The sequence below is a fragment of the Acomys russatus genome, chromosome 16 (assembly GCF_903995435.1).
Source record: "Acomys russatus chromosome 16, mAcoRus1.1, whole genome shotgun sequence".
Lineage (NCBI taxonomy): Eukaryota > Metazoa > Chordata > Mammalia > Rodentia > Muridae > Acomys > Acomys russatus.
The window spans coordinates 1801834-1828170 of record NC_067152.1 but is presented as its reverse complement, the minus strand read 5'-3'; the positions used below and the strand labels follow the sequence as shown (position 1 = coordinate 1828170).

At 45.2% G+C, this 26337-nt stretch overlaps 2 protein-coding genes across 2 annotated transcripts in view; one reads left to right on the top strand and one right to left on the bottom strand.

Moving 5' to 3' along the window:
- Smg6 (SMG6 nonsense mediated mRNA decay factor) overlaps positions 1–9741 on the bottom strand; it is a 236533-nt gene extending 226792 nt beyond the window's left edge. Inside the window, exons 1-4 of the mRNA XM_051157931.1 lie at positions 9561–9741; positions 4770–6528; positions 3930–4122; positions 3277–3387 (exon numbers count right to left, since the gene is read on the bottom strand). Of these exons, the coding sequence (XP_051013888.1) occupies positions 3277–3387; positions 3930–4122; positions 4770–6528; positions 9561–9648 (2151 nt within the window). The 5' untranslated portion in view covers positions 9649–9741. The remainder of the gene's footprint in view (positions 1–3276; positions 3388–3929; positions 4123–4769; positions 6529–9560) is intronic.
- Positions 9742–9875: 134 nt separating this feature from the next.
- Srr (serine racemase) lies at positions 9876–26322 on the top strand. The gene is made up of 9 exons (XM_051157944.1): positions 9876–9955; positions 15001–15223; positions 20810–20981; positions 22395–22521; positions 22703–22806; positions 24599–24718; positions 25008–25082; positions 25451–25660; positions 26067–26322. Exons 3-9 carry the CDS (start codon positions 20814–20816, stop codon positions 26280–26282), a joined length of 1020 nt encoding a protein of 339 aa, XP_051013901.1. The 5' UTR covers positions 9876–9955; positions 15001–15223; positions 20810–20813; the 3' UTR covers positions 26283–26322.
- Positions 26323–26337: the final 15 nt, after the last annotated feature.

Below are 26337 nucleotides of genomic sequence, written 5' to 3'. Positions count from 1 at the left end.
GTTTTAAAATGTTATCCACCCTCACCATGCAATCTAATCAACTCTTCTGGCCAGCCTTCTCAATATCACAACTTCTGTTCCAACTACCACCTGCACACTGATGACTGCTGAATTTTTATCACCAGCCTAGCTTTCTGCAAAATTCCATCAAATCAAAATATCCTTGTAAACCCCGTATAGTAACACACACCAATAACCCTAGGACTTAGAAGATAAAGGCAGGAAGATCAGGAGTTCAAGATCAGCCTCAGCCACAATCAAGTTCTGCACTAGTGTGGGCTACATAATCATTTTTCAGATCCAGCCTGAAAATAATTTATTTTCAAGGTCATTCTATACATCTCACGCAAATATATCTAACCCTAACAAAGCGTGGGGTATTTCAGCACTACTGGTTTCTGGAGGCAGGAGGATCAAGAGCTTAAAACTAAGCGAGAGCGGTGGCGCACGCCTGTAATCCCAGAACTCTGGGAGGCAGAGGCAGGCGGATCTCTGTGAATTTGAGGCCAGCCTGGTCTACAAAGAGACTACAGGACAGCCAGGGCTACACAGAGATACCCTGTCTTTAAAAAAAAAAAAAAAAGGAGTTCAAGACTAGTATTAGCTATAGAGCATGTCTGAGGACAGCCTGGACTACACAAGACTCGGTTTAAAAAAAAAAAGGTGCGTTTGTATAAAATCTTAACCTGCACTTTTCCTTCACAGCCACTCCTCCAAGGCCATAAACTAAGAGATAACCTTGATTTTTCATGCCTCCTATTATAACTTTCACATGGGCTAGCAATTTATTTCTATTTTCTTTTTTTGATTGCTGGTTTTGGAGACGGGTCTCTCGTAGCCTAGTCTGATCTCAACCTTGCTATGTAGCTAAGAATAACCTTGAACTACTTTCTCTTTTTTGTTTTGTTTTGTTTTCTTGAGAAAGGATTTCTCTGTAGCCTTGACTGTCTTGGACTTGTTTAATAGACCGGGCTAGCCTAGAACTCACAGACTTCTGCCTGCCTCTGCCTCCCCTAGGGCTGGTATTACAGGTGTGTGCCATCACAATCAGCTGATAACCTTTTCTAAAGACCCTCCCTAGAGGTACCGGAGACAGAACCCAGGACTTCATGCACACCAGTCAGGCACTTCCCCAGCTAGGCTACATCCCCAGTCCTTTTTGTTTTGGGACAGGGTCTGACTACGTACCATTGACTGGGTTTGAACCTGAGACAATCCTGCTGCCTCAGTCTCCCAAGTGCAGAGATTATAAACACAAACCACCATGCCTGCCCTTCTAATCTATCTTTTTATTTTCACCTCCACTACATCTCTCTTTACCTTGCCTTTAACCTGACTCCCCTACATCCACCCTTGCTTAACATCTCTCAGAGTCAACAATTTGCCAAAATGATTTATTTTTAACAACAAAGCAACTACTCTTTTGTTAAAAAGCAACCAATGGTTAAAGAATAAAGTCCAAATCTTCACTATAGCACCTAAGGGTTTATGATTGGTTGTTTCCTACTTCCTTAGCTTTGCCTAACGCAGCATTGCCAACATCCACAGAACAAACTTCTTGCAATTTCTCAACAACACCTGACTCTTGCTCACTGTGCCTTAAGTATCTAACTCCTCCCCCACCCTTCAAACTCCTATTTATGTTTCAAGACTCTCTTTGGCTAGGAATATACCTCTGGTATAGTTCTTGCCTGGTATTCATGAGGCCAATTTTGATGCTCAGAACTATTTACCATTGCATTTTTGCCTCTGAAAAACCTTCTTGGAGTCCACTGACCCTGAGTTCAATTACTTCCCGTGTTGCTTTACTATTCCATACTCTTCCCATAGTGCTCAGTTCCCTTTCCTTTTTGTATTTTTTTGTTTTATTTTGTTGTTTTGTTTGGGTTTTTCGAAACAGGGTTTCTCTGTGTAGCCTTGGCTGTCCTGGACTCACTTTGTAAACCAGGTTGGCCTGAAACTCACAGTGATCCACTTGCCTCTGGCTCCCGAGTGCTGGGATTAAAGACGTGCGCCACCATGCCCGGCTCTTTTTTTTTTTTTTAAAGAAAAAAACTGCTGAACTATTTTTTAGAATGGCAATATGATTCTTTTTCCCCCACTCTCTTCAGAATTAAGGTGATGAGAGTCAGGTGGGGTTAGTTCCTCTATAGAAAATGTACGTTGTCCCAAAGAATAGGATCACAGACTGTGTTTTGTTTTTATTTTTGATCTGTGTGATGTGTAGCTACACATGCATGGTGTGTGTGTGTGTGTGTGTGTGTGTGTGTGTGTGTGTGTGTGTGTGTGTGTGTGCGTGTAGAGTCCCAAGGTTGATGTTACGAATTAGCCAATTGCTTCTTACTTTTCACCTTTAAAATTTTTTTTTTTTTTGTCTTTTTCAAGACAGGGTTTCTCTGTGTAGCCTGGCTGTCCTGGACTCACTCTGTAGACCAGGCTGACCTTAAATTCGCATTGATCCACCTGCCTCTACATCCCTGAGTGCTGGGATTAAAGGAGTGCACCACGACACCTGGTTTTAAAATTTTATTTTGTAGGCTGCAATCTGAATGTAAAGTGAATAAATAAATTAAATTTGAAAAAAAATTTATTTTGTGTGTTTGAGTGTTTTGTCTGCATGTATTTATGTCTATCATGTGCATGCCTGGTACCTGCAGAAGTCTGAAGAAGGCACTGGATGCCCTGGATGTGGAGTTACAGATGGCTGGAAGCAGTCATGTGGATAGTAGGAACAAAACCTAGGTCTTGTGATAAGAGCAACAAGTGCTCTGAACAACTGAGTCATCACTCTAGCCTCTGTAGTTCAGACTGTCCTAAAACTCACTATATAGCCCAGATTGGCCTCAAACTCATAGCAATTCTCCTGCTTCATTTTCCCAAGTGCTGAGATTACAAGAGTGAAAGGCATCAGAGTATTTATCATATGACTTTACAGTTTGTTTGTCTGGTTTTTTGTTTTTGTTTTTCTGATTTTATGCAACTCAGACTTGCTTGGAATTCAATCTGTAGCAAGGCTGCCCCTGAACTCCTGATCCAGGGTTACTGACAACTGCCACAGTGTGTCCCTGAGTTCGCTTCATCCATCTGTCCCCTATTACAGTGTATCTTTCACGATTACATCCTCAACATGCAGCATGCTGCCTAGGTCACAGCTCCTACTAGACCAATACTTACTAAACAGATGGTCTGCCTGTGCCTCACAAATACTGCAATTAAAGGTGTGCACCACGGTGCCAGGCCTAGATGAATAAATTTACAGGAAAGAAAGCGGCTCACTGTCTTTCGTAGAGGCTTGCTTCGAATGGCAAGCCCGTCCATGTAGTCCTCCAGCTTGAACTTGTAAGTAATCTGTAGCTTCTGAAGCAAACTATCAAAGAAGTCACTGCCCTATAAAGAAAAAGAGAAAGAAAAAAACATGTGAATCAATCGGCTTTTTTCCGATGTGCATAGCAGACACTGGAGCAAATGACCCTTTTGCAGTCTATCAACGCCCAGACATCCTCTATAACAAGGTACATACAGTGAGGAACTAAAGGCCTTCAAGTAAGCACAACAGCAGGTTATAGCATAAGCCTCCCATGTTCTAAAGATAGGATTCATTCACCCCTTCCTCCCTCTTTCAGCTCTTACTCCCCACCCCATCCCCAATTCAGAAAGCTTTCAAGCTCAGAAATAACTCCAGGAACGTGGTGTAGCTCAGAGTGTTGGCCTGACATGCATGAACGCCAACTGTCAGTGAGCATAGTTCGAAAAGAAGCAACAGGTAGGCCAGTCTAAACGCACGAAAAAGACAGAAGGGCTTCGGTGATACTCTGCTCTAAAACAACTCAGGTAGAAAAGACAAACAAACAAACTAGAAAGCTGTTGCAGACTCTATCCTGAGGACAACAAAAACAACAATAATAACAATAAGTAGTAGTAGTAATTACCTCATCCAAGAGCTCCAAGAGTCTGTTCCGAATCTGTTCTGGGTTCTCAATATTTGGATCCTTGAGAAGCTGCCTGAACTTCTCAATCACCTGATAGAAAGCATTCTTCCACAGGATCTGATCTACATTCTGATTGTCAGAAAATTCAATATCTAATAGAATACAGCGCTCATACAGCTGCAGTAATTCAGTTCTGGAATAAAATACATGTAACATCTAGCCCCGACATATCACAGAGGAAACTAGACCCAAGACATGAACTTCCTGCAAACCAGCCACCTCCCTCCTGACAAGAGCTCTGAAACGTGACCAGGCTTCCTACTCACACTAGGCTCCGCTCTGCACAAGGGAATGTCACTCCAAAGACATTTACATCCAGGAAAATAGCACAGTCCCATATGTGCACACCTACCCTGAAGAGCTGAAGTAAGCTCTGGTGGCACACACCTGTAATCTCAGCATTTGGGAGGCAGATGCAAGTGGATCTCTGTGAGTTTGAGGCCAGCCTGGTCTACAGAGTGAGTTCAGGACACAAAGAAGCCCTGTCTCAAAAAACAAAACCACCCCCCCTCAAAAAAAAAAAAAAAAAAAAAAAAAAACACTTATTATCCCAATTGCCTGTTCCTTATTTAAAAAACAACAATGTAAAGGGACTTCAAGTGTAGCACACAAGATACACCCATCTCCAGGCTTGACACCCATGCCCAAATGAGGTTGTTGGGGGTAGGGATTCCTGTGAGAGGGAGGAACACTCAGTGGCTTACCTAAAGCGTCTCTACCTCCCTCACCCACAGGAGCCTCACAGCAGCTCATTTCCCTCTAAGCGAGACCACACAATACCTGAGCTGAGCCATCTTCTCCATGCCCTCAGTGCTGATGCGGTCCCTGGAAAGCAGGTTGCTGAGCTGCAGTTCTTGGTTGTCAGCCACTCGGAGAAACCTATGGAGCTCCTGTTGCTGCAGGTTGCGCACATGCTGCTCTATTTCCTCAGGACTCATGGTACTAGCAGGGAGAGGGCTACAGACATACTGTCCTGAGGGGGCCGGATAGCCTGGGTAGTAAGGCCCTGTGTACATACCATTTGCAGGGCTCACTGGGTATTGCAGAGGGCTATAACCTGTATAGGGGTACTGAGAGGCAGGGCCTGGTGTCCGAGGGTAATAATAGGGATTGTCAGAATTTTGAAATTTATAGTAAGATGCTTGGGCCTGACGTGAATCACCCCAAGATGTAGGACTGACTTCATCATCAGTGTCCAAGAAATGTAGCTGGGGTGTCTGGCTTTTCAGAGCAGGCTTCTGATCAGGATTGTTGGGGTCCCACAATCGGCGGGTCGTGCCTCCACGGCCCCAACTCCGAGATCCCTTATTACCAGATCCAAATAAAAGTCGAGGTCCCAAAGGTGTAGACTCTGGAGAACCCGCTGAACTGACAGATAGGGCCGTATGGGCAGGCAGAATCAGAATGCCACGACCTCGACCCCGAAGTTCTTGCTTCGGGTTTTTGAACTCCTGCTTCTCAGAGGAGCTCTTGCCCCCACTGCTTGGGCCTTTGTCAGACTTCATTCTGTCCACACTCTCCCTGGCTGACCTCACCTCGGGGGAATCTTTACTCATGGTTTCTGCATCAAAAGTAACACGAAGGGTCCCTCGGTTTTCTTTACCATTACTTTTCTGTTCACCCTCGCTGTGGCCAGACCAATTTCTTTCTAAATGTTTCTTCCTTTCTGAGTTCCTCCTGGTCCCTAGTCCGTCAGCCTCATCAACTCTGTCCTCATCTAAGGAGTCGGTTGAGGACATAGACACCTGCTTCTTCAGCCGTGGTCTCTCCTTGGTCCGATCCTGGCGCCTGCGGCGACATCCGCTATCAGTCAGGCCGGCTCCCTCAGCACTGTTGTTGCTACCAGCTGAGCTGGTACTGCAAGTGCGGTAGCGATTCCTGCGTTTGTCTGACCGGGAGTACCGCTTTACAGAACCAGGTTTCCCTTGGCCAGAGTCTTCGGTCACCTTCTTTGTCCCCTCCCCCTTCTCACTCCTTTTTCCCTTTTCTCCCTTGGCAGCTCTTACTCTGTCATTAGTTTGGCTCTTTTCTAGCTCAGTTTTCTCCGGTTTGCTCATGACGTCTTCTTTTACAACTTTTCCCTTACACTCATCCTCTTCGATCCTCAACTGTTCCACTTGGTTGAGGATTTCTTCCTCGTCTGCCCTGTTAGCTGACTCTTTGGTAACGGTCTGCAACCGCCTTCCAGGCTGATAGATCTGCAGGTCTGGTTTCTTCATTCTCTTTATGATTTTTAGACTTCGGTCCTCTAGTCCAACAGTCTTTGAGAAAGTCTCCTGTGCCTGACTATTTTCAGGATCTGCAGGACCGTTTTGCTGTTGGCTGTCCAATTCCTTGCAAACCTTAATAAGCTGTGTATCACTTCCAAGCGCAGAAGAATCTCTGTCATTAACAATCTCATCCTTAAATTCCTCACTCCCAGAAGCCTCCTTAGTTTTAGGCCTGTTCCTTAGACGAGAAAGTCCAGGCTTATAGATTTCCAAATCTGGGCGCCTACTGTCTTTGCGCTGCCTGGGCTCCTTTACCTCCTTCATGTTTTCTATTGCGTTAAGAGGGAACACCACAGAAGAGAAGGATAATGGAGAAGAGAGGGAGGGAAAGTTGTCACTCCACTCACATAACAGCAATGACGACAACAACAAAAAATGAGCAAGAATTACATATCTAAAAGGTAATGGTGGGGGGGGGCTGGCCTGGATAGCTCAATTGGTAAAACTTCAGGCCCTAAGTCTGAAAGTCCAGGGTTCAAATGGTAATATTGGTGGGTAGGGAAGAATGTTTCTGTAAAGGCAGAAATGTGTAGTTTTGTGTTCAGTAGCCAGTGAGGCTAAGAGCCTGACTGTGCTAGAGCTATTTGCATATGAGTTATGGAAATGCGATGGGGAATTTGTTTTCTCTTGACCTACCCAAGCCATACTCATATTCAGGCCTCAGAGACCTCAAACTGCCTCATTATTTCAGAATCAAAGATCTCTAAGGTAGTCAGGCATGCGCGCACACGCCTTTGATCCCAGCACTCGGGGAGGGCGAGTGTGCCAGAGGCAAGCGGATCGCTGTAAATTCAAGGCCAACCTGGTCTACAAAGATAGTCCAGGACAGCCAGGACTACAAAAACAGAAAACAAATAATAATAATAAAAAAAATGTTCAGCCATTAAACTAGTCTGTCTATAGATAGCCTATCGTCTATAAATCAACTCCTGTCTTTTTTGAGTCAGGGTCTCACTATATATATCCCAGAAAGACTTCACACCCACAACCCTTCTGCCTCAACCATGCAAGTTCTGGGATTGCAGGAGTATGTAATCACATCTGGTTTTAGTCTTTCCTCCTGTCTAGGTGGCTAGAGTCTTTTACCATATTAGAAGGGTACAGGGAATGTAGTTCAGTGGTCAGTATTTGCCTAGCATATGGGAGACCACTGGGGCAATCCTCAGCGTTGTATAAACATATTTACTGGTATGTATATATATGTATGTATGTATTATATTATAATCATATATTTATTTACTATATTATATATGTAAACATATATTTGTAAATACATACACATATTACAGGGGGTATGCATAACAACGCACAATCCTAGATATTTCTGGAAAAATATCTGCCACTCCAGTGTGTGAACTTGACCAGGACATGTCTGCACCTTCAGGACACTAGACTCCAATCACATACCTCCTACTGAAGCAAGAGGAGGCAGCTCCTTCCACAATTCTCAACTCCACTCATCCTCAACAACCAGCATAATCATCTCAAGAAAACACGGCCAAGACTTCGTCATTAGAATACTGAGACTAACAGCTACTATGATGTAGAATATAAGAAAAAAAAGTTCCACTAGAGGAGATTTTCCTAGGCACCAACAGAAGGATTGTGACATGCTCTCAAAATACCAAAGAACTAAAGGACTCAAAAATATTAAAGCCCAGACAAATTTATGCCTGCAAATCTCATCACTTGGGAAGTGACAGCAAGATCAGGACATGCCCGGTTACAAAGAGTTTGGGGCCTACTTGGAATGTCTCAAAAACAAAGGAAAAAGAAAAGTAGGACTCTAAGCCACACTGCAAGCTCCACAAACTTGCTGAGCAGTGAACAGATGTTTTTGTAAGTATCTGTCCCTTAAAGTGGAAAGACTACTACAAATGGCTACTAAATGTAACAAGAAAGTGACAGAAACTGGTGAGAATGCTATCCAGCGCTCAAGTTATATAAAATCCTAGTTCGGAATTATTATAAACACATCGCAAACAAGCTGATGGCGAGCATTTATGCTCCAGCATCTATACCCGCTTTTTGTTGGGGGAGGTGGGTGTGTGAAATGAAACTGAAATTTTAGATCACTGCTTTGGAAGTTGGGTGTGGTGGCACATGCTTGTAATTCCGGCACTCTGGAGGCTGAGACAGGAGAATCATCCAAACTCAAGGCCAGGCTGGGTTACACTGTAAATTCAAGGCCAGTCTTGGCTACAAGATGAGACTATGTCCCAAAAGAAAAGCAGTTAACAGCCCGGCGAGGTGTTGCACACCTTTTATCCCTGCACTCGGGACTCAGAGGCAGGTGGATCTCTGTGAGTTCCGGGGTAGCCTAGTCTACAAAGAGTCCAGGGCGGGCAAGGCTACGCAGAGAAACAAAAAAGAAAAACAACAAAAAGATACTGCTGCCTAGGCAAAAGTTTAGCCTCTCCACCAACTGCGAAACAAGATAAAGCCGGTTAACCTCAGCAACCCTCAGTAAAACTTTTAAACTTAGTTTTGGGGCGGAGCCAGGGGAGGTGGTGACTACTATTTTCCAGAGCAGTGAGAGCAAACACCCCAGTTAATCCAATTCAGTTGGCCAGTGAAAACCAACCTCACAGATTCTAGCCACAATCTCAGAGAAAGCAGCAGTTTGTAACTGTCATCCTAAGCAATACTGACTAATGAAGGGAAGGCGAGACACTCAAGTATTTCTCCCGCTTTTCTGATGTGTATGGAGACTGGCAAATTAAACATTCTCTCTGAGCAGAACTGCTCTCAATCACGCCAAGACCAAAACAGAACAGAGTCAGCTCCCTGAGGTCCTGAACCCCTCCCGTGGCGCAGCATTGGAAACCTGCCGGGGGCGCGGGGCGGGGGGGTAAAAAGTTGAGCAAGGGAAGTCCTAGTCTGTTAAGTCTTTCTCTTCCATTTCCCTAGCTCCTCCTCTCCGACGCGGAACGGAGGTGTACGGAAGGTACCCGAACGTTTCTTTTGGGAACGATACGTCCGGGGCGGGGGGGGGGGCGGCTATCCCGGACCCCAGCACCATCGCCAATTCGCCAATTGAGAGGGCTGGGGCAAGGCAACAACACAGCCGCCGTGGTGAGCAAGAGGGCGGAGGCAGGAACTCAAGCTGGGTTCTGTCCCTACGGGCCCAAGTAAGCGGAGAACCGGGGCCGCGCTCTCCGAGGGGTGGTCGCAGGCCCCGGGGCGCACTGTTGGGGGAAGGGGCGGGGGCTCGGAGCGCCGCCGACCCGGCGGGGAGGAGGCAGAAGGGAGGGAGGCGGGGCGGGCAGGCCCGGCCCAGCAGCTGGGCGGCGCAACTCACCTCTGCTCTCGGCCTGAGGAGCCAGAGTGGCCAGGATCCCTCGCAGCTCGGACGCGGAGATCCGCACACGCTCCAACCCCTCCGCCATCTTCGCGGCGGCTGCTACAGCTGCGGCGACTCCGCCACCGCCGCCGCGCGCAGCCAGGAAACCACGACGGACGGGCGGGCGGCGCGCGCTCACCCACTCCCACCCTTTTCCCCGCCCCCTCCCTGCGCCTGGCCTCCCCCAAAGGACGGTGGCCGCATTGGGAGCAAAAGCGTTCAGCACGTTCAACTAGGGCCAACGCCGGAGCGTGCGCTCAGACCCCAGAGACGGCGTGTGCGCGTGCGCAGAGGTGTACCGCTGGAAGGTGCGCTGGAGCTTGGAGGTGGAGGCGGCGCGCCGGGGAGGTGAGGTGAGGCTCGCAGGTGTGGCTTGCCCATGTCAGGTGGGCGTTGGGGTCTAGGGACGCCAGTGTTGCTGCGGTGGCCGTTGAGGGCGCTGCTTTTGGTGTGGGGCCCGGATTGACGGAGACATCCTGCAATCCGGCCTTCTCTGGTCATTTTAGGCCGAGGTCTCCTTAACATAGGTCCGGATTGTGGAGCTTAAAATCTTTTAACGACAGTTATTATTGTGCCCGTTTCAGATAAACTGAATCTTAGATAATGGAAGAAGTAGATTGCCCCGTGTAACAATTGGTTGCACCCGAGTATCAAAGTCTGTGACAAGGTTCGTCCCGAAGACCTGCTGGAGGGGGTTGTGTGGAAGTAAAACAGAAAGGGAATGTTATCTGACCGAGGAATTTCTGTAATACTGAGAATTTTTTAAATTACTTTTTTAGAGCTCAGATTAATTCTATCCTCCACTGCCATCTTGACATCTTTAATTTTTCTCTGATGCTGGTAAAGGTAGCTCGTTCCTATAAGTCACGGTATTTGAAAGGCTGAGGCAGGAGGATTGCAAGTTCACGGCCAGCCTGGGCAGCATAGCACAGTTGAGGCCAGTCACGGCAACATATTAGAAGACCTTGTTCCCCCCCCCCCCCAAAAAGAAACAAAAATTAATTAGACTAGAAGATTGGTACTTTGGCCTCATTGACTTTCATTGACCATTAACTATTACAAACTGGGGCAGAGACACTTCCCACCCAAAGACTGCCTCCCTCCAGCTGTTGCCTTTTCCCTGTTTCACACAGTCCACTAGACCTTTAGACCCTCAAAAAAATAAATAAATAAATAAATGGGGGCTGGAGAGATGGCTCAGTGGTTAAGAGCGCCGCCTGCTCTTCCAGAGCTCCTGAGTTCAATTCCCAGCAACCACATGGTGGCTCATAACCATATGGCGCCCTCTTCTGGCTTGCAGGAGTACATGCAAGCAGAGCACTGTATACATAATAATAAATAAATAAATCTTTTAAAAATAAATAAATAAATGGTGACCACTTATCCTTGACCATAATATAAAATACCTGATCCTTACCGAACTCATTCAGTTTCCGTTTTGCACTAGATAGGTCACTGTCAGAAGAGAAAGACAATGACTCGGAAATGTTTCAACGGTTCAAAAGAAGGGGTATAATTAGAGTGGCCAGAAAAAGTAGCAGGCTTTGACAAAAGATTTGAGAGAAGTAGAAATATGAAAACTGGCTTGAGAGCCTGGCACTGTGCCACGTGGCTGTAACCTCAGCATTTGGAAGGAAGATGAAACTTTAAGCTGTTCTCCACCACTGAGTTCAAGGCGAAACTAAAGTTACATAAGGCCCTGTCTCCAAAACATAGACCAGACACATGCCTGTAATCCCAGCACCAAGCATACAGAGGCAAGAGGCTCTCTTCAAGTTCAAAGGCATCTTGGTTTACATAGTGAATTCCAAGCCAGCTAGAGCTGTATAGTAAGACCTATCTCAAAACAGTGCAACAGGACTTTTGGAATATGTAGGTAATACAAAAACGATAAAGCAGATTCAGCTAACAGAAGTTGAAGAAATTCCGTTTTTAGAAATTCAAATTGGGGCTGGGGAGATGGTTTAGCGGAACAATCCTGTGGAGCTGAGTTCAGACCCGAGGACCCCATGTGAAAAGCCAGGCATGGTGGTGCACACCTGGAATCCCAGTGCTGGAAAGTAGAGACAGGTGCAGCTCAGAGGCTTGCCGGTTAGCAAGTCCAGCCGCTCTGGCAGGCTTACTGACCTTGTCTTAAAAAAAACATTAAGTGGGTGCTGGTTAAATGGCCCTTGTCACCGAGCTTGGCAACCTGAGTTCAGCTCCTGGGACCTTCATAGTAGAAGGAGACAGCACACATACACAGAAATAAATAATAGTCTAAATTTTTTTAAATACTATAGGAGCTTACCAGCTGCTCAAGCATGTAACAAACAGTGCTTGCCTACCAAGCCTGATGACCTGCATTTGATCCTCCAGACCTACATGGTGTAAGGAGAAAACCAACTCTCCCATGGTGACCTCTGACCTCCATACATGTGATATGGCATACTTGCACCCACACAGGGAATCACACAGGATAAGTTAATAAGTAAATGTTGGGAACTAAGAAGTAGAGGAAGGTGCCAGCATCAGCCTTTGCTCTCCATACCACACACAGTTAACATTGAACACGTTACATAAAACCAGAAGTTAATGACTACAGATTAAGTGAATCGAACCATTTGTAATTTTATTTTTTTAAGAATTATTTATTTATTTATTTTTTTATTATACAGTGCTCTGCCTGCATGCACACCCACAGGCCAGAAGAGGGCATCAGATTGGATTGTAGATGGTTGTGAGCCACCATGTGGTCGCTGGGAACCGAACTCAGGACCTCCGGAAGAGCAGACAGTGCTCTTAACCTCTGAGCCATCTCCCCAGCCCCCATTTGTATTTTTAAAAAGTGGGCGGGGGGAGGGTGCTGAAGAGATAGCTCAGAGATTAAGAGCACTGACTACTCTTCCAGAGGACCCAGGTTCAATTTCCAGCACCCACATGACAGCTCACAACTGTCTGTAACTCCAGTTCCAGGGATCTGACACCCTCACTCAGACATACGTGCAGGCAAAACACCAATCCACATAATTTTTTTTTTAATTAACTCACAGGGCAAAAAAGTAAATAGAGGGCTGGAGAGATGGCTCAGTGGTTAAGAGTGTCGCCTGCTCTTCCAAAGGTCCTGAGTTCAATTCCCAGCAACCACATGGTGGCTCATAACTATCTGTAATGTGATATGGCGCCCTCTTCTGGCTTGCAGGAGTACATGCAAGCAGAGCACTGTATACATAATAATAAATAAATAAATCTTTTTTTTTTTTTTTAAGTAAATAGACCAGTTATTGTAGTGTGCATCTATATATAGTCTCGGCTAGTTGGAAAACTGATGCAGGTGGAGGCATCATATGAGTCCAGGTAAAAGTCTGAAAAACAGCAGGACCTCATCTCAAAAAGAAATTAGAGGCACTCGGGAGGCAGAGGGAGGTGGATCGTTGTGAGTTCTTGGCCAGCCCTGTCTTCAAAGCAAGTCTAGGACAGCCAAGGCTACACAGAGAAACCCGTCTTAAAAAACCAAAAAAAAAAAAAAAAAAAGAAAGAAAGAAAGAAATTCAAGGCTAGAAAAAAGGTTGAGCAGTTAATACTGGCTGCTTTTCCAGAGGACCTGGGGTTAACTTCTAGTACCCACATTTATGATCACAACTGTTAGCCGGGCGTGGTGGCGCACGCCTTTAATCCCAGCACTCGGGAGGCAGAGGCAGGCGGATCGCTGTGAGTTCGAGGCCAGCCTGGTCTACAAAGTGAGTCCAGGACAGCCAAGGCTACACAGAGAAACCCTGTCTCGAAAAACCAAAAAAAAAAAAAAAAACAAAAAAAAAAACAACTGTCCAGAACTCTGGTTCCAGGGCACCAGGCACACACATGGTACACAAACACAAATGCAGGCAAAATGGCCATACACATAAAATAAAAATAAATGAAAGAAAGTAAACAATTTAATTCGGTTCTGGAGTTCATCAGTTAGGAGCACTTGCTAATCTTTAGAGGACCCCAGTTCCATTCCCATCACCCACACGGCAGCTCACAGTTGTCTATAACCCTAGCCTAGGAAACCCAACATTCTCATGTGTTACACAGACATGCATGCAGACAAGACATCCATTTAATCCATTTACATTAAGTAAATAAATGTAAAGGCTGGGGATGTACCTCAGCCTGATGCCTGTAATCACAGCACTAGGGAGGGTGAGGCAGGAGAATCTAAAATTGAAGGTCATCCTTAATTATATAGTTTAAGGCTAGGACCTGTCCCAAAACATTTAGCTAATTAAAATAAATATCTAGGGAGATGGCTTTATTAGTAAAGTACTTAAGTGTAAGGACCTGAGTTCAATCCCCAGCATCCACTTACAAAGCCAGGAATGGTGTCATGGGTTTGTAATGCAAGTTCTAGGGAGGTACAGATGAGTGACTCTCCGAGGCTCACTAGTCAGCCAGCTTCAGTCAGTAAGCCCCAGTTCCCAGTGAGAGACTATTGTAAGAAAAAACTTTTAAAACCTACAGCCAAGGTGAGTAGCTCCTGAGGGATAACACCCTCACCCAGGGTTCACTCACATTTGTGTGCACACACATACACCTGTACGTACGAACACCATGGACAAAAATAATATTTTAAAAAAACGAATAACTGCACTTGAGAGATGACTCAGAAGTTATGAGCAGTTTTGTTCTTCAGAGGACTATAACTTCAGTACCTACTGAATAGGACACCCGCTTCTGGTGTCTGCAGGCAGCACACACACACACACACACACACACACACACACATACAAAGGAGGGACTGGGCATGGCTGTGCATACTTGGGAGACAGAGGCAGGTGGATCTATGAGAGTGAGGCCATTCTGGTCTATATCATGAGTCCCATGGTGTCCAGGGCTACACAGAGAGCCCCTGTCCCAGCAAAGTTGTATTTATATTATTTATTGTGTGTGGCTTACAGGTGGAGGTCAGAGGACAACCCACAGGAGTCAGTCCTCTCCCTCCACCGTGTGGGTTCAGGAATGGAACTCAGGTTGTTGGCCTTGCAGCAGGTGCCTTCACCAGCTGAGCCGTGGCTCCAGCTCTCATCCTTTTCCGGAAACTGCCTTTTACTACTACTTGGAAGTTTTGTTTAGTTTTTTCCCTCCATCATTTCCTCTTACGCTGTTTTCCTTCAGAAGCAGGAAATTGCTGTGATCATGCTAGTTGTTCTCACTGTCATTTCTCACTTTATCGTTTTTGCTCATTTCAATGCCCAAGTATCTTTCATCACTCCTGTAGTGGCTTTGACGTGCTAGGTATGTGTCCTTAATTATACATGTATCTTTGCATAATATATAATGTTTTATGTATGTATTTTAAATGTACATAACTGATACTGTGTTATAGAGCTCATTCTGTTTCTTTTTCATGTTTCCATAAATACTTCTATTTACATAGTATTTCCTAAATGACCTTACACTCTTTGCCACACTGGTCCTGGGCCACGATGGGCCAGTCAGAGTCCTTACCCAGAATTTTTTGAACTGAAATTGAGAGAAAAGCCTTCAGTATGGAAGCCATAAAAGGTAAAACACAGGAGCTGTCAGCAGCCATGTGTCCTGCCCTACGGAACCAGCTGGCCTGCTGTGAAAAGGAAGCCGACATGCCAAAGGCGGCAGAGGTGAGAAACTGAGAGTCACAGGAGCTACCGACCCCCTGGGTGCAGTTGTTGCTGAAGCTCCACACCCCCTCAGCGGTTTCTTCAACCCTTTGTTGGACTCCATGATCCACTGAACCTAAACACCATCATTTGCCTAAGCTACTTCAGACTGGGGTTCTGTCCCTTGCAGGGTTCTCTAAAGGAACAGAATAGGATGAAATGTGTATGTATTACAGGCTGTGGTGGCTAGTCCCACAATGGCTGTCTCTTGGCAGAAAATCCAGGAATCTGGTAGTGTTCAGTCCACACTATGTTGGAATCCCAAAGAAGCTGATTCTAGTATCAATAAAGGAATGTCTCAGCAACAGGATAGATGAACTTGCCAGCAAGAGTGGGGGCAAGCAGGCAAAAAGCAGAAGCTTCCTTCTTTCATGTCCTTTTCTGTGGGCTGCCACCAAAAGTATGGCCCAGATTTAGGGTGCATTGTCTTCACCTCAAATGATCCAGTCAACTTAACAAGGGAGAGTAGTCGCCTTACAACCTATAAGCCTAATTGTAACTTCTATTATCTTTTTTTCAGTTTGTTTCTGCTGTAGTAAAATACACAAAAATTTATCACTTAACTGTTTTTTAAGTGTATGCTTTTTGTTGTTTACTGTATCCTGTTGTATACCCAAACCCAATTGTACCCATCAAAGAGCCCTCCAGTGCCCTAAACCCCTGTCAACTTTTCTTCTTTCCTTGAATTTGGTTGCTCTAAGTACCCCACATAACTGGAGCATGTAGTAAGTATCTTTGCAAATAGCCCATTTCCCTTAGCATAATTTTCTCAGTGTTCATCTGTTGTAACATGTTAGAATGTTTTATTAAATGTGAGTCTGTGCATATTACATATGTATAGACATTTGTCTGTCGGTGGCTACTGGTTTCTTTTGGTTATTATGAATAATGCAGCTATGAACATGGGAGTGCAAAAATCTTTTTGATGAGTTAGAGATCTGCTTGCCCCTGCCCCTGCCCCTGCCCCTGCCCTGCCCCTGCCCCTGCCCCTGCCCCTGCCTCCACCGGGATTAAAGGCATGCACCACCACATCTGGTCTGGTACAGCTTCTGTTTCTTTTGGTCTGCCTCTAGGAGTAGAGTTGTTGGTTCAGGTGATAGGGTTGTGTCAATTGATTTTAGGAACTAGCATAGCGTTTGCCGTAAGCCCTTCACTACTTTATAGTCTAACCAACAGTACATTGTATTTCCCATTTCCTCTGTCCTGGTCTAGCGCCTCATGGTTATGAGGGAGTATCCTTTTGTAGTTCTGATTTCCATTCTTCTAATAATTAGTGATTTAGGGCATTTTTCATGTGCTCACTGGCCATTTGTGTATCTCATCTAGGGAGGTTTCAGTTTTTGGAAGGATTTTTGTGTTTTGATACAGGGTCTCATGCAGCATAGGCTGGCCTGGAACTCGCTGTGCAGCCCAAGGATGACCTTGAACTTACGCCCCTGCCTCCACCTGGTACCAACCTGTGCCATCCTCCTTGCTTTATGCAGAGTTGAGAATCAAGCCCAGGGCTTCCTCTATCTGAAGGACATCTTAAGTCCCTTAAAATTCGTGTTTCATGAAAGTATCATAACTGATTGTTTTTTCTATCTCCGATTTTGTCATTCAAGTCCCCTTTGTCCCTTATGTGTACTGACATGCCTCTGACTTGGGCTCCCTAGTTACACTTTTGTCCTTTCCTTTTTATTCTCTGTAAGGCAGTCAGAGTAGTTGTCTAAAAATGGCGGTGTATCCCTGAAGCCTCATCCCTTGGGAGAAGGAGGCAAATGATGACGCGTTCAAAGGCCAGGCCAGCTCAGCCTACACAATAAGAACCTGTCTCCAGCACCACCCAGTCTCATTATGGTGGCACTTACCTCATAGGAGCTTCATAGCATTCCATTACTCTTTTAAAAAATTGAAAGTTGAACATAGTAATATGCAGCTGTAATTCTGCTACTTTAAAAGAGCCAGGAGTGGCGGTGCACACTTTTAGCCCAGCAGACGGGAGGCAGAAGCAGGTGGATCTCTGTGAGTTCCAGCCATCTGAGTTCCACAAAGAAACCCTGTCTCAAAATACACACAAACAACAACAAACTACCTTAAGCCATACCTAAAGATAAGGCGAAGGGACGCAGCTGTAAACAGGTAGGCCTGGCAGTACAGAGGTGGCTCAGTGGCCACATCAGGTGGCTTACAACCACCTGTAACTCTAGTTCCAGAATTTTTGTGGTGCACAAAGCTTGCACAGGCAAACCCATTCACATAAATAAAAAATACATCTTTTTAAAAAGAAATCAGCTAGGACCATGGGTGATGCTCATTGACAGTGTTTACTCTGAGCCCTGGGGTCCTGGTGCCAGCCATGCCCCCTCTTAAGCATGGAGAGAGTGGGGACACACTTTAAAAGCTAACAGGATAATCTGGTAAAGTGTCTCATTACATGATAAGTTTGCAAAAATCTAACTCTTCATATTAAGAGTAGTAAATAATCTTAAGTTTTCATGGTAGGGGCTGGAGAGCTGCTCAGGAGTTAAGAACACTAGCTGTTCTTTAAAGGGCCTGGGTTTAATTCTCAGCGTCCACGTGGCAGCTCACCACCACCTGGAACTCAGTTCCAGGATGCCTGATTCCTTCTGGCCTCCATGGTCGCCAGGCACAGCTGTGCTACACACACTTACACCAAGGACAAATATTCATCCTTACAAATCTAAAAACCATGATTTAAGAAATGATAGAGCAGACTGGCAAAATGGCTGAGTGGGTAAGACCCTGGAATGGAGCCTGACAACCTAAGTATGCTCCCTGGGACCCACATGGTGAAAGAAAAGAACCAACTCCCAAAGCTATTCTCTGGTGCCGTAGCAGGGGCGCCCACCCCAACACACACGGAGAGTAAAATTTATTTTAAAAAGCAATATAGTGAGCCAGGTGATTGATAGCACATGCCTTTAATCCCAGCACAGAGGCAGGAGGATCTTTGAGTTCGAGGCCAGCCTGGTCTAGAGATCCAGGACAGCCAAGGCTACCCAGAGAAACCCTGTCTCAAAAAGTAAATAAATAACAAATAAATGAATGAATGAATAGAAGCGGTAGAACAAGGCACACATGAATGGACAGCCTGACGTGCTGCTGTTAAGAGTACGGCCTTAGGTATCGGGTGTCACAAGTCTGACACTCGAGATGTCTTACAACAATTACAAAAACCGGCCGGGTGTGGTGGCGCACGCCTTTAATCCCAGCACTAGGGGAGGCAGAGGCAGGCAGACCATTGTCAGTTCAAGGCCAGCCTGGTCTACAAAGTGAGTCCAGGACAGCCAAGGCTACACAAAGAAACCCTGTCTCAGAAAAAAAAAAAAAAATTACAAAAATCTTTGAGGAAACTAAGCCAAATGAAGCAAGAAAATCTGTAACAGTCATGTAATATATGTTTTGGAAACAGAAAATTATTTATTAAAATGGTACTAAAGCCAGACACAGTAGTATAGGCCCAGAATCTCAGCACTGGGAAGCTGGAAGCCAATCAGGGTTTCACCGTCATCTTCTGCTACCTGGTGAGTTTGAGACCAGTCTGGGCAAATGAGACCTTGTCTCAAAAACCAAAGTAAATCAAAAATGAAAATGGTAGGACTGAGCCAGATATGGTAGCTCATACTGTAGTTCCAGGGACTAGGTGGCCAAGGCAAGGGCACTGCTCTGAGTTCAAGGACATCCTAGTCCACACAGTTGAATCCCAAGCCAGCCTGGGCTACAGAAGCAAGATTCATTCCCAAAGGAATAAAAATTACCAATACAGCCAGGCTCAATGGCACATACCTGCAACCCTAGCCTTTGAAAGGTAGAGGCAGAATTGATCAGGAATTCAAGGTTATCCTTGGCTACATGACGCCCTGCCTCAAAACAGAACCTGTAAACCAGAAATGTCGGCACATGGCTGTGACTCTTGCACCCAGGAGGTGGAAGCGATAGGATCACAGCCTGGTTACCCAGCGTGAGAATGACAGTCGTCATCACCACCATTCCAGATGACTCGACTTCCTAGCTTAACAGACGCTCCAGGAACCCAGTGGCCTCAGTGGGCACATGCACACCTGAGTACATGCTATGCACACATAAGCATTCACATAGATGCACAAGCATTTCTAAATCTTTAAGAAATAAAATTTAGCCAGGCAGTGGTGGCATATTCCTTTAATCCTACCATTTGGAAGGCAGAGGCTGGTGGATCTCTTGAGTTCCAGCCCAGACTGGTCTACAAAGCGAGTTCCAAGACAGCCAGAGCTACACAGAGAAAAATCTCAAAAAACCAAGAGGGGCCGGGCAGAGGCCGGCAGATAGCTGTGAGTTCAAGGCCTGCCTGGTCTACAAAGTGAGTCTAGGACAGCCAAGGCTACACAGAAAAACTCTTATCTTGAAAAACCAAGAGGGGGGAAAAAACTTTTTTTTTCCAAAACAGCTTTTGTTCATTTATTTAGTCAGTCCCAAAATAAATGACCTAGCTAACCTTAATCTGTTGACTAGGCTGGCCTTGGACTCACAGTAATCCACCTACCTCTGCCTCCAGAGTGCTGGAATTAAAAGTGTGCACCATTATTTCTGGATAAAAGTGTTTGGGTGTGGTGTGTGTGTGTGTGTGTGTGTGTGTGTGTGTGTGTGTGTGTAAGGCACATGTGGTGGTCATAGGATATTTCTCTTCATCTATCATGTAACTTGTGGGGACCAAACTTAGGTTATCAGGCCTGGCAGTAAGTGCCTTAAGCTGCACTTGGTTTTTTGAGACAGGGTTTCTCTGTGTAGCCTTGGCTGTCCTGGACTCACTTTGTAGACCAGATTGACCCTGAACTCAGTGATCCACCTGCCTCTGCCTTTCAGGTGCTGGGATTTAAGCATGTGCCGCCACCACCACCACCACCTGGCTTTAATTTTTTTAATACAAAATATAAGCCAGGTACAATGGCAGACACGGTGGTTGAAGGAATCATAAGGCTATGACAGGAAGATCCTTGGATATTTTTTTTTTTTAAGATTTATTTATTATTGATACAGTGGTCTACATGTACACCTACAGGCCACAAGAGGGCATCAGATCACATTATAGATGGTTGTGAGCAACCATGTGGTTGCTGGGAATTGAACTCAGGACCTCTGGAAGGTCAGTCAGTGCTCTTAACCTCTGAGCCATCTCTCCAGCCCACATCCTTGGATTTTATACCAGCCTGGACAACATAGTGAGACTTATAACTCTCAAAACAAGCAAAATAGCAGGTGTAGAGGCATAAGCCTTTGGCCCCAGTATTTAGGAGGCAGAGGCAAGTTTACCTCTAAATTCAAGGCCAGCCTGGCTACGTAATGATGTGCCTGCAGCAGTGCCAAGAGGTATGAACAGGGGATGAAAACTTCAGCTTCCGCAGGCACAAGAATACTTACATCAGCTTCAAGGAAGTTCCTCTCTGAACAGAAATTCCAAATGCTAGTAATGAGAGCACACAATACTACACCCCAGGCTATTCTGTTTCAGTATTTTAAACATTGTTTGCACTGTGCTTTGACCCCTTGCCTTGTTCTGGGTTTCAGAACCATGTGTGCTCAGTACTGCATCTCCTTTGCTGATGTTGAAAAAGCTCATAGCAACATTCAGGATTTTGTCCACCTCACGCCTGTGCTAACAAGCTCCGTTCTGAATCAAATAGCAGGTCGCAGTCTTTTCTTCAAATGTGAACTCTTCCAGAAAACTGGGTCTTTTAAGGTAAAAATCCATTTTATTTTATGTTTTCCAAATCTGTTTTGTCTTTTTGCAGCTAGAAACAAAAGGTGCACAATTTTCATGTCCTGGTCACCAGGTTTATATCATTTGGTATGCCACTTTCACACAACCTAAAAATCTCTTATAACTGTGATCCCATGAATATTGTCTGAATAATTTAAAGGTGTGGACTACCACACCTGGCTGTGTTTTTGTACAGCTGTACGTTTTTGTATTCTAAGAAGGGTCAGGAATAAGGTTGTCCATAGTTACATAGCAAATTCAATGCCAGCCTGAGCCACATGAGACACTCTTTTGTTTTGTTTCTTTTTATACAAAGTAAAGCAGTTCTAATAAGCTAATTTACTTTTATGACTAATATTTGGGGCTGGAGAGATGGCTCCAGATTAAAAGCACTGTCTATTATTCCAGAGAACACTGTTTCAATTCCCAGCAACCACATGGCAGCTCACAACTGTAAGCAAAACACCAATGCACATAAAAAATAAAAAGGAGTTATCAAGGAAAAAATTTTTTTCTTTATGTCCATTGGTGTTGGTGGTTTGCCTGCATTTATGTGTGTGTGAGGGTGTCAGATTGCCTAGAACTGGAGTTAGACAGTTGTAAGCTGCCGTGCGTGTGCTGGGAAGTGAGCCTGGGTCCTCTCTGGAAGAGTAATCAGTGCTCTTAACCACTGAGCCATCTGTCCAGCCCGAGAAAAATACTCTTTAAACTTAAGTGTAGTTGAAGTGTACACTGTTTGGCTTACACTACCATGTAGCAGTGTCTTTAGATATTCCCAGATCTACCTTCTGTCCTGCAAAACATTCACTAAATGTTCTTTATGGCTGGGTGTGGCAGCATCTGGGAGACTGAGGCAAGATGACTGCCATGAGTTCAAAGCCGCCCTGAACTATATAGTTAAGTTCTAGGCCAGCTAGGGCAAAAGAACAAGACTCAAACCAAAAACGGAGGTGGTGGCCAGAGAGATGGCCCAGCATTAAAGAGCACTTGTCCTTGCAGAGGACCTGGGTTTCAAACACACACATAGTGGCTCACAACCATTCACAGCCCAGTTCCAGAGAATCCAACAGGCTCCCACATCATGTACACACATGCATGCAAACAAAACATTCATACACATAAATCTAAAACATAAAAAAGGAGGAAAATGTCCTGTATAAGTATTGTACCATTACCTTTTTGTCTTTTTCTTCTAGGACAAATGCCACTGTAGTGCAATTGTCTTATGTAGTATTGCTTGGTATTTCTAACATGCTTCAGTTAATGCTTGGAAGCAGCGGGCTCTATTACGTGTGTTCTCTTCAGTTTGCACAGTGAAACAAGTGAATGCATGTCTCTGACCATATCCCATTGTTAAATGATGCACCATTTATAATTCACCATCTCTTCCAGATTCGAGGTGCCCTTAACGCCATCAGAGGCTTAATTCCTGACACTTCGGAAGGGAAACCCAAAGCTGTTGTGACTCACAGCAGCGGAAACCATGGCCAGGCTCTCACCTATGCTGCCAAACTGGAAGGTAATTTTCTCAGGGTACAGAGTAGATATCAAAAAGTCATGGGAAAATACCCTAATGTTAGGAAGAGGGGTGACAGCTGTCCCTGTTAGTAAGAGGGGTGACAACTGTCCCTGGTGATCATAAGCCGAATGAGGCTTCTATCCTAGGCGGTCCTCATTTTACACAATCTTGCCCCTCCCAGGAATTCCTGCTTACATTGTGGTGCCCCGGACGGCTCCCAGCTGCAAGAAACTGGCCATCCAAGCTTATGGAGCCTCTATAGTGTACAGTGAGCCAAGTGATGAGGTAAGGACGCAGCAGAATTCCCCATCACTTGACTCTGCCTTCCTTGACTGGATGCTTCATCTGTCTCAATATGGCCTTACCTATCTTTACTTGATGTCATCAGTCAGCTTAATGCAACTAAAGCCAGCATGGTGGCACAGGCCTAGTCTAGCACTCAGGAGTCTAAGACAGAATGGCAAGCTCCAGACCGGCTGAGCTACAGACTTTTTATCAAGTTTCAACAGCTGGGTATGGTTGCTGCATACCCGTAATCTCAGCTCTTGGAAAGTACAGGCAGTTCAGTATCATCATAGGCACAAGTTCTAAGACCAGCCTAAGGGCCTGAGCTACATGGGACCCTGTATTTTTTTTTTTTTTAAAAGAAAAATAGTCTTGTTTCTTTTAAGATAGGATCTGTCTACATTGCACCAGAACTCACTACATAGACCAGCTGGTCTTGAACTCAGAGTACTGGGATTAAAGGCATATGCCACCATACCCAATCACAAAATTTTACGTGCAACTAGTGTTTTGCCTACATGCATGTCTGTATAAGGGCACTGGGTGCCCTGGAACCAGTTACAGTTGTGAGCTGCCATGTGGGTCCTGGCGATTGAAGCCAGATGACCTCTGCAAGAGAGACAGTGCTCGTAACCACCGAGCCATCTCTCCAGCCCCAGAAATGAAACTTCTAAAACTTTCATCTGTGCTTCAACAACCCAACTTTCCTTCTGGGGTGTCAATTGGTTTTTTTCTTATACCAGATCCCTGGTCTTACTCCCCATTTCAGTCTTCCTCACCTCAGCAAAGAGCATTTATCTTAAAGTTTTTTTTTATAAGCCCCAAACACCACATCCAGATAGATCTGTCCTTTCAAATTATTTCCTGCTGCCAAACTTGATTACCCATTTAACACACACACACACACACACACACACAGTGATAAAATTTTTAAAAAGAAAACCCAGAAGCCAGGCGTGGCGATGCACACCTTTAATCCCAGCACTCCAGAGGCAGAGGTAGGTGGATCACTGAGTTCGAGGCCAGCCTGGTCTAGAGTCTAGGACAAACCCTGTCTCAGAACAGTCCCCACCCCTTCCCAAAAAAGAACTTCAGTTCCTTTTCATTTTAAGTCTCTACCAGTATCACCCATATTCCATTCATTATCAGTTCTCGCCTAATTTGTCTTTACTTCCCAGTATGTTCTCAGATTGTCCATTTGTCACCTCAAATCTTAGCTTTCCACCCCGAAGCTTGGAGAGTTTTAGTTCTTACTAGAGCTAGTTCCTTGCACATGCTAAGCAGTCACTTATTATCCCAGCCTCCAATTCTTAGGATGATCTAAGGCCTAGATGAACAGCCCATTCCATCCTTCTGCCTAATCTACTTTACTTCCCTCTACTAACTGTTCTCCAGAAAGGCCAAATACCTAAACCTTGTACACTCCGCACTTACTACTTAGTTCTCTTAAAAGATCCATAGCAAGCCAGGCATGGTGGCGCCGCCTTTAATCCCAGCACTCAAGGCAGAGGCTGGGGGAATCACTGAGTTCAAGGCCAGCCTGGTCTACAAAGGGAGTCCAGGACTGCCACGGCTACACAGAGAAACCCTGTGTGGAAACATCCATAGCTTGTTCATGTCATGTATTAGAGGCCTCGTGGTCACCCAATGGAAAACCCATTTTTCTCACAAGTACCAAAATGTTTACTTATAGCTACTCTCCTGAAATGTGAAAATTTATGACTTTGAAGTGTTAAGTGATTTAAGTGAACTCACTGTTAGTCAAGTAAGCTACATTAATACTACCTTTTAGTCCAGAGAAAAGGTCACTCAGAGAATTGTGGAAGAAACAGAAGGGATCTTGGTCCATCCCAACCAGGAGCCTGCAGTGATAGCTGGACAAGGGACAATTGCCCTGGAAGTGCTGAACCAGGTAAAATGGCATAATTTCTATTCAGCTACTAGGAAAAGTGATTTTGTTGTAGATTATATGCAAACTTAACTAACGGGGTTGGGTGTGGGCTGTTCTCTGTCCCGGGCAGCTGATGGTGGAATAGAATGAAGTGGAAGGGCCAGGCAGTGGTGGCGCATGCCTTTAATCCCAACACTTGGGAGACAGAGGCAGGCAGATCACAAAATGAGTCCTAGACAGCAGCAGCTAACACAGAGAAACCCTGTCTCAACGCAACAATTAACGGACCTATTTATATTTTTAATTAAAGGTTCCTTTGGTGGATGCACTGGTGGTACCAGTAGGTGGAGGGGGAATGGTTGCTGGAATAGCCATTACAATTAAGGTGAGAAAAAGAGCTTCTAACAGACTTCCTGGACTAGGTACACAGGAGCCATCACACTTCACTGTGCATAGCTGCTCACTGTTTTCCCTAATTACCATCTCTCATGGCCTCCTTTGCCTCACTGTCCTGTTCATCTAAGAGGATAAACAGCAGTTACAATGGTAGTATCCTCACTCCTTACCAACTAAACCAAGTTACTAGAATCAGTTGTAATCTACACAATTAAGCCAGTTATCAGATACAACTTTTATTAAAGTGCTTCCAAGTCATATTTCCATTTTGGAGATCAAAAGAAAAACCCTTCAACACAAACATGTTACCCATCACGCCTCCTTTAGGTGTGCAGGCAAGTCTATACCTTCCCCTAGGCCCTGAAACCTAGCGTGAAGGTGTACGCTGCTGAGCCCTTGAACGCAGATGACTGCTACCAGTCCAAACTGAGAGGACAACTGACGCCCAATCTTCAGCCTCCAGAAACCATAGCAGATGGTGTCAAGTCAAGCATTGGCCTAAATACCTGGCCTATTATAAGGGACCTTGTGGACGACGTCTTCACTGTCACAGAGGAAGAAATCAAGGTGAGTCTCAGATGAGAAAGTAGCAACAGTCTGACTTCCTAGGGAAAAGAAATTTACGAACAATTCACCTAACCAGGTGACCTGTGGGCACCCTGACAGTAGCAAGGCCAGGCTCAGTTGTATGTGCATACTTTATTACTAAGCATACTCATTATTTGGCATTAAGAATTTAACCTACGGCCAGGCATGGTGGCTCACACCTTTAATCCCAGTACTCAGACGGCAGAGGCAGGCAGATCTCTGAGTTCAAGGCCAGTTTGGTCTACAAAAGCGAGGCCAGAATAGGCCAGGGCTACACAGAGAAACCCTGTCTTTAAAAAAAAAAAAAACACAAAACCAACCTAACCTACTAGACTCTAGCTCCAGTTCTTGTTTCATTAACCCTTGCTCCTTTCTGTGCCAACAGTATGCAACCCAGCTGGTGTGGGAGAGAATGAAGCTGCTCATTGAGCCTACTGCTGGCGTTGGGCTGGCTGCAGTGCTGTCTCCACACTTCCAAACGGTCTCTCCAGAGGTGAAGAACATCTGTGTTGTGCTCAGTGGTGGGAATGTAGACTTAACCTCCCTAAACTGGGTGAGGCAGGCTGAAAGGCCAGTTCCTTACCACACTGCTTCTGTTTAGATTCATGGAAAAGATATGATTGTCTCTAGATTTTGTTTTCCATCTTTTTAAAAAC

Bases quoted from the DNA above. Each gene is read 5' to 3' on its own strand.
- Srr (XM_051157944.1), top strand. From the start codon at position 20,814: ATGTGTGCTCAGTACTGCATCTCCTTTGCTGATGTTGAAAAAGCTCAT. The intron at 20,982-22,394 runs GTAAAAATCCAT...CATCTCTTCCAG, and splicing joins AGAAAACTGGGTCTTTTAAG to ATTCGAGGTGCCCTTAACGC. The intron at 22,807-24,598 runs GTAAGGACGCAG...ACTACCTTTTAG, and splicing joins ACAGTGAGCCAAGTGATGAG to TCCAGAGAAAAGGTCACTCA.